Source organism: Borostomias antarcticus, assembly GCF_949987555.1.
Source record: "Borostomias antarcticus genome assembly, chromosome: 4".
Lineage (NCBI taxonomy): Eukaryota > Metazoa > Chordata > Actinopteri > Stomiiformes > Stomiidae > Borostomias > Borostomias antarcticus.
This window is the reverse complement of record NC_140237.1, coordinates 17,302,854-17,316,711: the sequence shown is the minus strand read 5'-3', so window position 1 is coordinate 17,316,711 and position 13,858 is coordinate 17,302,854. Positions and strand designations below refer to the sequence as shown.

Below are 13,858 nucleotides of genomic sequence, written 5' to 3'. Positions count from 1 at the left end.
AGAGGAGGGTGGAGCTTGTGACCTCCCAGGCAGGGATGGACACGCTCCTGGGGCAGCCTCATGCCAGCCGACAACACAAGCTACAGCGCTGTCACTGTAGAGAAGGGTAGAGCTACAGCGCTGTTACTGTAGAGAAGGGTAGAGCTACAGCGCTGTTACTGTAGAGAAGGGTAGAGCTACAGCGTTACTCTAGAGGAGGGTAGAGCTACAGTGTTACTCTAGAGAAGGGTAGAGCTACAGCGCTGTTACTCTAGAGGAGGGTAGAGCTCCAGCGTTACTCTAGAGGAGGGTAGAGCTACAGTGTTACTCTAGAGGAGGGTAGAGCTACAGTGTTACTCTAGAGGAGGGTAGAGCTACAGTGTTACTCTAGAGAAGGGTAGAGCTACAGCGCTGTTACTCTAGAGAAGGGTAGAGCTACAGCGCTGTTACTCTAGAGGAGGGTAGAGCTACAGTGTTACTCTAGAGGAGGGTAGAGCTACAGCATTACTCTAGAGGAGGGTAGAGCCACAGCGTTACTCTAGAGGAGGTTAGAGCTACAGCTTTACTCTAGAGGAGGGTAGAGCTACAGTGTTACTCTAGAGGAGGGTAGAGTTACAGCGTTACTCTAGAGGAGGGTAGAGCTACAGCGTTACTCTAGAGGAGGGTAGAGTTACAGCGTTACTCTAGAGGAGGGTAGAGCCACAGCGTTACTCTAGAGGAGGTTAGAGCTACAGCGTTACTCTAGAGAAGGGTAGAGCTACAGCGCTGTTACTCTAGAGGAGGGTAGAGATACAGCGTTACTCTAGAGAAGGGTAGAGCTACAGCGCTGTTACTCTAGAGAAGGGTAGAGCTACATTGTTACTCTAGAGGAGGGTAGAGCCACAGCGTTACTCTAGAGGAGGTTAGAGCTACAGTGTTACTCTAGAGGAGGGTAGAGCTACAGTGTTACTCTAGAGAAGGGTAGAGCTACAGCGTTACTCTAGAGGAGGGTAGAGCTACAGTGTTACTCTAGAGAAGGGTAGAGCTACAGTGCTGTTACTGTAGAGAAGGGTAGAGCTACAGCGTTACTCTAGAGAAGGGTAGAGCTACAGCGTTACTCTAGAGAAGGGTAGAGCTACAGTGCTGTTACTCTAGAGGAGGGTAGAGCTACAGCGTTACTGTAGAGAAGGGTAGAGCTACAGTGCTGTTACTCTAGAGGAGGTTAGAGCTACAGTGTTACTCTAGAGAAGGGTAGAGCTACAGCGTTACTCTAGAGAAGGGTAGAGCTACAGTGCTGTTACTCTAGAGGAGGGTAGAGCTACAGCGTTACTCTAGAGAAGGGTAGAGCTACAGTGCTGTTACTCTAGAGAAGGGTAGAGCTACAGCGTTACTCTAGAGAAGGGTAGAGCTACAGTGCTGTTACTCTAGAGAAGGGTAGAGCTACAGTGCTGGTCCTTTTTTGGGGGTGCGGGGGTTATTTGAACTTGACGTCTGCTGATGTTGCTTCATATAGTATTTTATCTCCTCTATGATAGAGAGGAACTTTAAATAGATTGCACTGTGTAACTGTATTAAATGTTGGCCAAGTAGCATGCCTCCTAACACAATAACATTTCATGTTCCATGCCGCCTCCACACTCGCGCCTCTCCAGCTGGTGGGCTACACATTCACCACTACCCTCCAGGTCTCCCTCCCCCCACCTGCACACGCACGCCTACACAGCCTCACCATTCAGCAGTCTGGAGTACAAGCAGACGCAGCTGCCTTCCGTGAGACACACACATGCGCACACACACACACCACTACCACTCACTTCAAACAGATGCTTTTCCCTGCTCCTGGTGTTAACAGCCTGTTAGCTGAGTACGGCACACAAGTGCCCTTGGAAAGAGATGGCCGTGTGGCCCTGGTGGCTCATCCAGTTACGGTGCGTTCCATGTAAAGGCTGGTTATCGCAGCGGGCCGGGTTCTAATCCAGCCCAGGCCCTGTGCTCCATGTCCTCCCGTCTCTCTCTCCCACCTCTCCTGTCTGCCTGTGTGTGTGTGTGTCTTCTCAAATCAGACACTCTTCTCCATAAACAGTAAACAGCTGTTTACACTGCCGTGCCCGGTCCTTCTCTGAGCCGGGACGGTCCGTTAAGACGCACGGTTCCAGCAGAAACACACCGAATGAACGGTGCCGGCCAGGGTCGGTCTTATCAGACACTATCTTATCTAAATGCCTTTGCCTATACAAACGTATGTATTGATCTATATGGTATTGTGCAGGTCATATATCAATGCTCTGTTGGTTAGGGTGTTATTATGCCTGATTTAGCGGTTAAACACTGCAAGACGATGGGTGAAAGATTTGCGCTGTTCTGGGCAAGGCAAATTTATTTGTATAGCACATTTCAGAAACAAGGCAGTTCAAAGTGCTTTACATGAGACATTCAAAGCATCAAGACAAAGTGCAACACATAAAAGGTCATATAAAACGAAATGCAAAAAAAGACACTTATTTATCACATTCTGAAACCCTCTCTCTCTCCACTCACTTACGTACAATGTCCTTCTGTATAGCTGCTCGCTGGCTTTTCACCAGTGCCTCAAACATCTTTTCTGAGCAAGGGACCACATTAGCTGTCATTGGCCCACTGTTGTGTCACTAGGTACACCTTGCACCAAAAATCCAACTTCTCCATTTCCAACATAGATTTCCTTCTTTCTCCTCCTCCCTCAAGTTGTTCTACTAACATTCTCTTGTACTTTGCAGACAATGCAGGAAAAATAAAATACAGGAATAAAAGTCACAGTGCAGTGTATGAATTAATAATTATTTGATTTAATAAAAAGCAGTGGCAAAAAGAAAAGTCTTCAGTCTTGATTTAAAAGAACTGAGAGTTGCAGCAGACCTGCAGTTTTCTGGAAGTTTGTTCCAGATATGTGGAACATAAAAACTGAATGCTGCTTCTCCATGTTTTGTTTTAACTCTGGGGACAGAAAGCAGGCCTGTGCCAGACGACCTGAGAGGTCTGGATGGTTCATAATGTATCAGCAGATCAGAAATATATTTTGGACCTAAACCATTCAGTGCTTTATAAACCAACAGCAATAGTTTAAAGTCAATTCTTTGACAGACAGGAAGCCAGTGTAAAGACCTCAGAACTGGAGTGATGTGATCCACTTTCTTGGTGAGGACTCGAGCAGCAGCGTTCAGAATCAGCTGCAGCTGTCTGATTGATTTTTTAGAGAGACCTGTAAACACACCGTTACAGTAGTCGAGCCTACTGAAGATAAATGCATGGACAAGATTTTCCAGATCCTCATGAGACATAAATCCTTTAATCCTTGATATATTCTTCAGGTGATAGTAGGCTAACTTTGTAATTGTCTTAATGTGACTGTTGAAATTCACGTCTGAGTCCACGACTACACCAAGATTTCTGGCTTTGTTTGTGGTTTTTAGCATTACTGATTACTGACTGACTTTTAATCATTCTTCTTTGGCTCCAAAGACAATAACTTCAGTTTTATTTTTGTTTAGTTGAAGAAAGTTCTGGCACATCCAATCGTTGATTTGTTCAATGCACTTACTCAGTGCTTGTATGGGATTATAGTCCCCTGGTGATATGGTGATATAAATTTGTGTCTGCATAGATATGGTAGCATATTTTGTTGTTTTCCATAATTTGAGCTAGTGGGAGCATGTAAATGTAGAGCAGAAGATAAACCCATGACTGTGTTTCCTCCTGCGCTCCCAGAACGTGTACTACACCAGCAGCCAGCAGCTGCACGTGGGCGTGCTCAGCCCCACCATCGACGACGACGACAACAAGTGCCTGGTGGACGTGAACGGCAGGCCACGCCTCCTCGAGTGCAGCTACGCCTCCGCCAAGCGCATGAAGCTCCACTGGATCTTCACTCAGGTGAACACACACACACATGCACACACAGACATACCCACACACACACACGCACACATGCGCACACACACACGGACACACATATGTTCATAGTTCACAGTTCATTTTTTCTTTTAGCGTGTTCATGCACAACACTGCCCACACACACACACACACAAACACCCACACACACACACGCACACACGCACAACCCCCCCCCACCCACACACACACACAGAAACAAACCGTGACCAATTAGTGTAAAAAGTAGGGTCACAGGTCAAAGTCATAATTTGTAGCTATTGAGTGAGGTCATTAATAACCATGGCAGTGAGGGCGATGGAGGAGGAAGTGAGGGTCCACGCTGAGGGCATTAATACGAGCTCAGACCCGCAGACAGCTGCTCTCAGCAGTGGAGGTACAGCCTCATTAAGAGGAGTCAGAGGGCTGGAGGACCACTTCATTAAGAGGAGTCAGAGGGCTGGAGGTACAGCCTCATTAAGAGGAGTCAGAGGGCAGGAGGACCACCTCTATAAGAGGAGTCAGAAGGCTGGAGGTACAGCCTCATTAAGAGGAGTCAGAGGGCTGGAGGACCACCTCATTAAGAGGAGTCAGAGGGCTGGAGGACCACCTCATTAAGAGGAGTCAGAGGGCGGGAGGACCACCTCATTAAGAGGAGTCAGAGGGCGGGAGGACCACCTCATTAAGAGGAGTCAGAGGGCTGGAGGACCACCTCATTAAGAGGAGTCAGAGGGCTGGAGGACCACCTCATTAAGAGGAGTCAGAGGGCACCCGGATAGAACGGCTCTCACCGTTCACAGAACACCCCACATTCCTTCAAGCCATTTAGACGTGAACAGTGAATACATAATAATACTGTAGCTCTTTCTGTCTTCATTACTGGGGCATGCTCTCTGGGCACGTCTCCCCATAATGAGGAACAAACAACGGTCTTCAGAGGTCCGGAAACATGCATGCTTTAAAGGCACAATTAAAAGTGTTCCTGAGCTCTTGTACATGTTCACCTGTCATTAATACACTACACTATACCGTACATGTTCACCTGTCATTAATACACTATACCGTACATGTTCACCTGTCATTAATACACTATACCGTACATGTTCACCTGTCATTAATACACTATACTGTACATGTTCACCTGTCATTAATACACTATACTGTACATGTTCACCTGTCATTAATACACTATACCGTACATGTTCACCTGTCATTAATACACTACTGTATACTGTACATGTTCACCTGTCATTAATACACTATACCGTACATGTTCACCTGTCATTAATACACTATACCGTACATGTTCACCTGTCATTAATACACTATACTGTACATGTTCACCTGTCATTAATACACTACTGTATACTGTACATGTTCACCTGTCATTAATACACGATACCGTACATGTTCACCTGTCATTAATACACTATACCGTACATGTTCACCTGTCATTAATACACTATACTGTACATGTTCACCTGTCATTAATACACTATACTGTACATGTTCACCTGTCATTAATACACTATACCGTACATGTTCACCTGTCATTAATACACTATACCGTACATGTTCACCTGTCATTAATACACTATACTGTACATGTTCACCTGTCATTCATACACTACTGTATACTGTACATGTTCACCTGTCATTAATACACTATACCGTACATGTTCACCTGTCATTAATACACTATACTGTACATGTTCACCTGTCATTAATACACTATACCGTACATGTTCACCTGTCATTAATACACTATACCGTACATGTTCACCTGTCATTAATACACTATACCGTACATGTTCACCTGTCATTAATACACTATACCGTACATGTTCACCTGTCATTAATACACTATACCGTACATGTAGCACTCTGCATTCCCCACTCTGGAGGGTCTATAGACAAAATTAGAAAGAAAACATTCTCATATCAAATGTATGAATATGCAATGCAACCGAGTTCAAGGAATTGTGTTACAGATCGTTCAGACCTCATATTCTATTCATTGTCATTTTTGGATCAATTATTAATGTGCAGGGATGATATTTAAGGGTCTGAAGCTATATGTGAACTTAATAGCAGCATTGTGGTGTGTGGCTTGAGTTTCATGGAGAGAGGCGATGTGCTGCTGAGAACTTGATACGCCGCACAATACTGTACCTGCCCCATACTGACTGAGCCTCCTAACTCTCTCAATACTGTACCTGCCCCATACTGACTGAGCCTCCTAACTCTCTCAATACTGTACCTGCCCCATACTGACTGAGCCTCCTAACTCTCTCAATACTGTACCTGCCCCATACTGACTGAGCCTCCTAACTCTCTCAATACTGTACCTGCCCCATACTGACTGAGCCTCCTAACTCTCTCAATACTGTACCTGCCCCATACTGACTGAGCCTCCTAACTCTCTCAATACTGTACCTGCCCCATACTGACTGAGCCTCCTAACTCTCTCAATACTGTACCTGCCCCATACTGACTGAGCCTCCTAACTCTCTCAATACTGTACCTGCCCCATACTGACTGAGCCTCCTAACTCTCTCAATACTGTACCTGCCCCATACTGACTGAGCCTCCTAACTCTCTCAATACTGTACCTGCCCCATACTGACTGAGCCTCCTAACTCTCTCAATACTGTACCTGCCCCATACTGACTGAGCCTCCTAACTCTCTCAATACTGTACTGACTGAGCCTCCTAACTCTCTCAGTCAGCTATGGATTCAATATTCAGAACCCTAGTTCATCAGCCTGTCCCTCCAATCTGCTCATCTGCTAGTCCTGATACTCCTCAGATCAATCAGTAATTGGTAGGGCTGGGTTTAAAACATCGATTCATCGATTCTGAATCGATTCTGAATCAAATGATTCTGAATCGATTCATGAATCCCAAAATCGATCTTTTATTTAATGAATGAATGAATAAATGAAGTAATGAATAGTTCATTAATTCATTCAATGATTCATTCATTAATTTTTGGAAATCGGTATCGATACCCAGCCCTAGTATTGATGTGTTGCATCACTTGGCAGTCATGTAATTTAGGTTACAGCTAAAAAAAAACAGGTTTTAGTAACACTAACTGAATCGATATTGAATCGAATCGAATCGAATTTAATCGTGATAATCGATTCTGAACCTTGTGAATCGGAATTGAATCGATTCTTGAAATTCGCCCTAGTAATTGTCCATTTAGTCCATGATATGACCTCTCAAGAATAAAGCAGACATGTTGTGTTTGGCAAGATATACTGTATAAACATGCTCCGCACAGGTTACAAACACCATAATATTTTGAGAACATGACTAATGACAAAAATGTCCATACCTGCTGGGGGAAATACAGCAATGTTCAAACACAGCAGCAAGATCTGTGAGCGGTTGTGACAAGAAAGGGACGTCCAGTGGAACACAGCCACCGTAAAGACTGTCCATCAGTATCCCTGAACACCACACTAATCACACTTTACACACAAACTGAAAAGTTACTTTCTCTCTCTCTCTCTCTCACACACACACACACACACACACACACACACACACTAGCTCATATATTGTTCATCAAAAAAGATCAATTAAATGACAGGACACAGCCAGGTTGGTTGAGCTTTCACCACTGCTGCTGAACCCAGAGCCATTATCATTCTGGCTTGTGGTTCATTCTGTCCGGCGGATCGATGTGTGGGTTTGGCAGCAGCCCACGGGATCAAGCCAGACCTGGGGCAGCCAGCGTAGCGGCTTACTCTGGCCCTGGAGCAGTAATGTGCCCTCACCTTTATCGGAGGCATGCGTTCTCAAACTCTCTGAAGGGGCTTATTGTGGTTATTGATGCTCTGTCTGCGTATGACCTTTTGATGTTGAATGGTTTCATTCAGATGCAAGGATCTCTGTGGATATTCATTTTTAATATGAAATTGCACTAACGTTTCCAGCTGACCCACAGGAATTTGCCTTGTTCACAGAATATTTCCATTCATCCCCAGAATGCCCTGATGAGCTGCTGAGACTGTATGCTCGTCCCCGCAAGGCTCTCTGACTGCATGCTGGGCTGGCAATGCAAATAAAAAATGAAATCAGGTTGAATTTCTGAGCATCGTCACTGAATAAATATGTGCCAGTGGAGTTTTTTTAGTCAAACTGTAAATATTTCAGACTCTCTGGCAAAGTATGCTAATGAACAAACAATAAATGAAAGTATTCTTGTTTTTTCTGTCAATTGCAGCTTAAATTTGATAATAGATGAGTGGTGACAAATACTTCAGCAATAATATGAACCAAATATATTTGGACGTGTGAAGGTCACAGAGAGGTCTTGGACTCAAGCTCTGGACCTAACGACGGCAGCAGTACCAGACATGTCGTGCTTGCATGCACCTGCGTGTGCCAGAGCCACACAATCCATTCATGAGTGGAGGTCTTCCTTTACATTCACTCCTTGTCATATCTAATTGAAGGCCAATTAATTTATACAGTGTTACCAATGAGCTGCACCTACAGTAATAACTACTGGTCTTTAACTGGTTAGAAAATGTTGGATCCACCATGCTCCATTTCATGTTACGTCTGACAAACATTACTACAACATTAAATACTGATGAAAACCAATCACAAGGAATATGTAAACAGTTCCCCTCCTCCACGTGTTTCACACAACGCACTCAAGCAGATCCTAGTTTAATTCCATAGCTTGTAAGCATGGCAGGACTGACAGACATTCAGACTAAACGACTGGAATGATATCAGAATTGCAATTAGGCAGTAACATCCACCTCACTTGTTATAGTCATTTGGATTAGTTGAGTGCCAAATGAATCTGATCAGTCTGCTGCCTAAAGCAGGCTCTACTCCTGACTCCTGCTACCTGAGTCATCTATAGACCGATTGGTGATCGATTGGTGAAAACAACACTCAGTTGAGCTGAATTTCACTGCATGGGTCAGACCATATAGAAATACCACATAAGCATCGCTGCTTGACCTGCCACTTTCTCTATGGGAGATCTGTTGGAGATCCCTCTCTGAGGCCTGTCCCAGGACACACCAGACACACACAGACACACCAGACACACACAGACCTCACCAGACACACACAGACCACACCAGACACACACAGAGCACACCAGACACACACAGACCACACCAGACACACACAGACCACACCAGACACACACAGACCACACCAGACACACACAGACCACACCTCACCAGACACACACAGACCACACCAGACACACACAGACACACCAGACACACACAGACCACACCACACCAGACACACACAGACCACACCTCACCAGACACACACAGACCACACCAGACACACACAGACCACACCAGACACACACAGACACACCAGACACACACAGACCACACCAGACACACACAGACCACACCTCACCAGACACACACAGACACACCAGACACACACAGACCACACCAGACACACACAGACCACACCAGACACACACAGACCACACCAGACACACACAGACCACACCTCACCAGACACACACAGACACACCAGACACACACAGACCACACCAGACACACACAGACCACACCTCACCAGACACACACAGAGCACACCAGACACACACAGACACACCAGACACACACAGACCACACCAGACACACACAGACAACACCAGACACACACAGACCACACCACACACACACAGACCACAACAGACACACACAGACCACACCAGACACACACAGACAACACCAGACACACACAGACCACACCACACACACACAGACCACAACAGACACACACAGACCACACCAGACACACACAGACCAGCTCCCAGCTCTCTCTGCTCAATGTGAGACATTCTAAACTCTGAGTAGAAAGGAAGTCAATTGGGACAAAAAAGGGAAAAGGCCATGAGATTCAGAGAGCCACTGTGGAGGACAAGCATTTTAACCTGACGCACCAGATGGTTTGCTTTGCATAACCATGTGGGAACTATCAGTTGGAAACGGTTTGGAAAAGGACAGGCACTTTTAAAACCACTTGGCAGGTGATTGGATGAACCATCTGTGTATCGCCGTCTATCACGCGTTAACTTCAACCACTCCTCGCTGTCGTTGCACCTGAATCCGCCCTGCGTAGCTGTTTGTATTTCCTCTTAGAGCGCTGATTGGCTAGATCGTTTTGCAATCTGGCACAAATGGATCTCTATGGAGACTATCCAAACTGATTTGCTAGAGAAACAGAATGTGAACTTGCGAGATCAGGGTGGTCTCATGAGGCTAAGGCATTTATATGTCAGTGATAAATCATGCATTTCTCAGTTTGTCAGGGTGTTGAATAAGGGTCATTTTTTAAAGCTAATGTCAATTGTTTTTAGCATTGATTTATCACTGAACCTTGGCTTCCATTCCTAATGAGAGAGCTACTGTGAAATAGTGCGTGTGTGTGTGTGTCATTGAGCAACACACACTTCTATCCATCCATTCACAGCTCTGTGGGGTTGTGGAGATGGAGCAGCAGCAGCTTGCTCACGGCTGGTCGCTGTGTAGCCTGCTACAATTTGATTCGTCTGCTTGTGTCTTCCAGGGAGGATCCCTTCAGAACAGGAAATCAAAACGATGCCTGGAGCTAGTGGCAAGCAACGACAACGAGTTTGGGTACCAGCTGGCCCTCCAACAATGCACTGGACAGAAATGGTCCATCACAAACACGCTGCCTGGCAACTCACTGTGATGGAGAGAACACTGGGCTGTCACACACTGGGCTGTCACACACTGGGCTGTCACACACTGGGCTGTCACACACTGTAGCCCTCTGGAGCTGACGGGAGGGGAAGAGATGCTGGTGCAGGGTTAATACACCCTGGAGCTCCATGATGTCTTCACCAGTTGACATCACATAATAAATGTTAAACATTTTCTTTCGCCTATGGGATCAGCCATAGTTGATTGGTTGATATTGTTAATTAGAAGGTTCTACGGTGTAATGGAGTACATTTTGTGGACGGCAGGCTATAAAGGTTTTTGTTGTTGTTGGGTCCAGTATGTTCATAATTGCTACTGTGTAGCAGGCATTAGGAGCTGTTCCCTGCTGTAATGGTTTTATTCTAGTGTCTCAGGTTTGTAGGTTAAGTTTATTATGAGATTCAGCTGTACAGTTTTGGGGAAATGCCAACATGTTGGAATATATCTGGAAATAATGGACTATTTTCTAAGAGTAAATATTCAAAATATTTATATGACAGTAAAATGTGCTAATCTGAATGTGTGGAAATGTGTTTTGTTTTTCCTACAATGTTACAAGGTAAGTAGGTGATATTTGCTCCACCATGTCCCTTTTGTGCTGTACGTTCTATGTAACTCTCTGAAAATGTCATGTAACAGGATGTCTGAGCTCCCTGTGCCCTGAAGCCTATGACTACATGTTAATGTTGCGTAGAAATTACAGTTCATCAACATCTCAGGTCTCTGCCCACGCGGTTTGCTGTTTGTCTGTTAATGCACTAAAGGTGGCGTTGGCATGTCTCCGGGTGGAGGCGGGGGGTAGTAGAGTTGGCGTTGGAGGCGGGAGGGAAGCGGTGGTAGTAGAGCTGGCGTTGGAGGCGGGAGGGAAGCGGTGGTAGTAGAGTTGGCGTTGGAGGCGAGAGGGAAGCGGTGGTAGTAGAGTTGGCGTTGGAGGCGGGAGGGAAGCGGTGGTAGTAGAGTTGGCGTTGGAGGCGGGGAGGTGGTGTTGGAGGCGGAGAGCGCGGAGTTTGTTCCTCTCTGCTGACAGCTGTGTGTACCAGGGGAGCTGAGATGGGGCACTGTTCTCAACACGGCGGTCCTCATTAGCTTCCATACTGGGCCACGCAAGGCGTGACATTAAATATACATGGGAAAATCACTTTCATCAACCCCCCACCCGCCCGCCGCCAAAACATCAGAATATACGCACCGTGGACCCGCAGCGTTCGCTCAAATCTGCACTGATTCTGTTTGAGGTGGGGAATATGCATGAAGGTATCCATGTTTGGGAAACAGTATTTATATGCACCACTTGTTCAAAGTAGTTGTATTGTTTGCTTTCCGCACACACACACACACACAGACACACACACGCACACTGTGTGAAGTCAAATTGATCTTGGTGTTGCTGTGCCTGTCTTGAGCATTGCCAGGGCATAGGGAAATGTATCCTGCACTCAACAACCCTCCCTCTCTACAACCATGTCAGCTGTCAGAACTTATGAAAGCAGTGGTGTCGCCGTGATGTTTAGAGGTTTGTAACTTCACAGCTCTCCTCACTGGAGGCCTTGGCATATTGCTTATTATTGTAATAATTTGGGCCAGTCAGATTAGAATAATGGCAGATACATAGAGTCCTAGACTGGTGCAGGAGAAAAGACTCATACACTCACATTAAAGATACATGTGTGAATCGTGGTTGTCATTTTTATCTAAAGATTAGACAGAGCTGTGTGGGTTTTACTGCATATACACTGAACACAGAGTTCTCAGAGACAGATGGAATAACCAGCTCAAATGAAGCATGGCTGTCTTCGTGTGTGTGTGTGTGTGTGTGTGTGTGTGTTTTAGTGCTGTGCTCTACGTGAGAGGATCTCATTGCCTTTGCCTACATCTATAATTCAGGTGTCTCATGGGAGAGGAGCGTTGAGAGAGGCCATGTCTCTGTGATCACGCGCGGTCCCCGGCCCCCCGGCCCCTGACTCTGTGAAGCTGAGAGGACACGTGTCTTCTCAGCAGTCAACAAGCCGGGTATGATCAGGGGGATCGGAAGAGGTTGGGAGAGCTTATGGATGGAGTCAGCTGTTCATTCACTTCTGTATTGAGATGGTATGGAGGTCCCACAGGAACCATACATGAACAGGAGTCTCTCCCCCCACCCCCTCTCTCTTTCTCTCTCTCTCTCCTCCCCTCTCTCTCTCTCTCTCTCTTTCTCTCTCTCCCCCCCCCTCTCTCCTCCCCTCTCTCTCTCTCCTCCCCTCTCTCCCCCCACCTCTCTCTCTCTCTCTTTCTCCCCCCCCCCCCCCCCCCCCCCCCCTCCCCTCCTGGAGGTGAGCGAGGTGGCAGAGGTAGGCTGTGAATGCTCACTGGAGACCCCAGCAGGCGGGACAGCAGGCGACTACACTCAACCGTACAATCGAATCCTGACGATGACTCTCATTTCTCATCCCTGTATCCGCGTCCTGCTAGCCCCGCAGTGGTGAAACCACGGGCTTAGCACTACCCTGTTGTGTTAACCACAAAGCTTAAGTGTGCCACCATTAGTTTTTATAATAGTGGAACAGGGAAGCACGTGGTCTGTGATGTGCTTTCTCACATCGCCGTGGTAAAGAGGCTCAGACCCAGGAGATGTGGCATAGGTGAACATACAAACACAACGCGGCTGACTAAAACACATTTCCTGCAGATGCAAGATTAATCTCTGACCTTTTAATATCACGCTCTAAAGCACCAGGCTGCGCAAAGGGACTGTGTGACAAACGCATCATATCTGCTTGCGTGCATTTTAGTATTTCAGAACCAGACCGAATGGGGATACAAAATTGAATATAGATGCGACGCAGCCTCCACATCCACATATATATTTAGAGTTTCGTACAGCGAGCCAAGAACAAACATGACTTAGTGAGCCTTCCCTCAGCCGTGACTCATCCCAACTCATCCCAACTCATCCATGAACTCTGGGAGTGTTATTTCTGCTCCTCTCCTGTTTATTTTCTGCTTTGACAATGTATTTTGAAGCGTGAACTCGCTGGTGAAAGGTCCGAGCGTCTCCACGGCGCTGGCGGGCCCGGCTGTCTCCCAGCTCGGGATTCATTCAGCGGGTTATTGAGGCGGTCAGTGTGATTCTGGACTACGGCCGGACCGGCGAGGCTGAGTGTTTCAGCATCAGAGAGGCGGGAGGAGACAGGAGATCGGTCATAACACTCATTTCCTGGCAGGTTCCTGTACCAGCGTTCCATAGGAGCCCACCGACCTGTAAACTCATTTCCTAGCCGTCT

At 46.4% G+C, this 13,858-nt stretch overlaps 1 protein-coding gene across 1 annotated transcript in view; it reads left to right on the top strand.

The window, feature by feature from the left end:
• Positions 1 to 10,587, top strand: part of galnt18b (UDP-N-acetyl-alpha-D-galactosamine:polypeptide N-acetylgalactosaminyltransferase 18b) — a gene marked incomplete at its 3' end in the record, with an annotated part of 89,759 nt that extends 79,172 nt beyond the window's left edge. The window contains exons 10-11 of the mRNA XM_084436864.1: positions 3,703 to 3,867; positions 10,441 to 10,587. Of these exons, the coding sequence (XP_084292990.1) occupies positions 3,703 to 3,867; positions 10,441 to 10,587 (312 nt within the window). The remainder of the gene's footprint in view (positions 1 to 3,702; positions 3,868 to 10,440) is intronic.
• Positions 10,588 to 13,858: the final 3,271 nt, after the last annotated feature.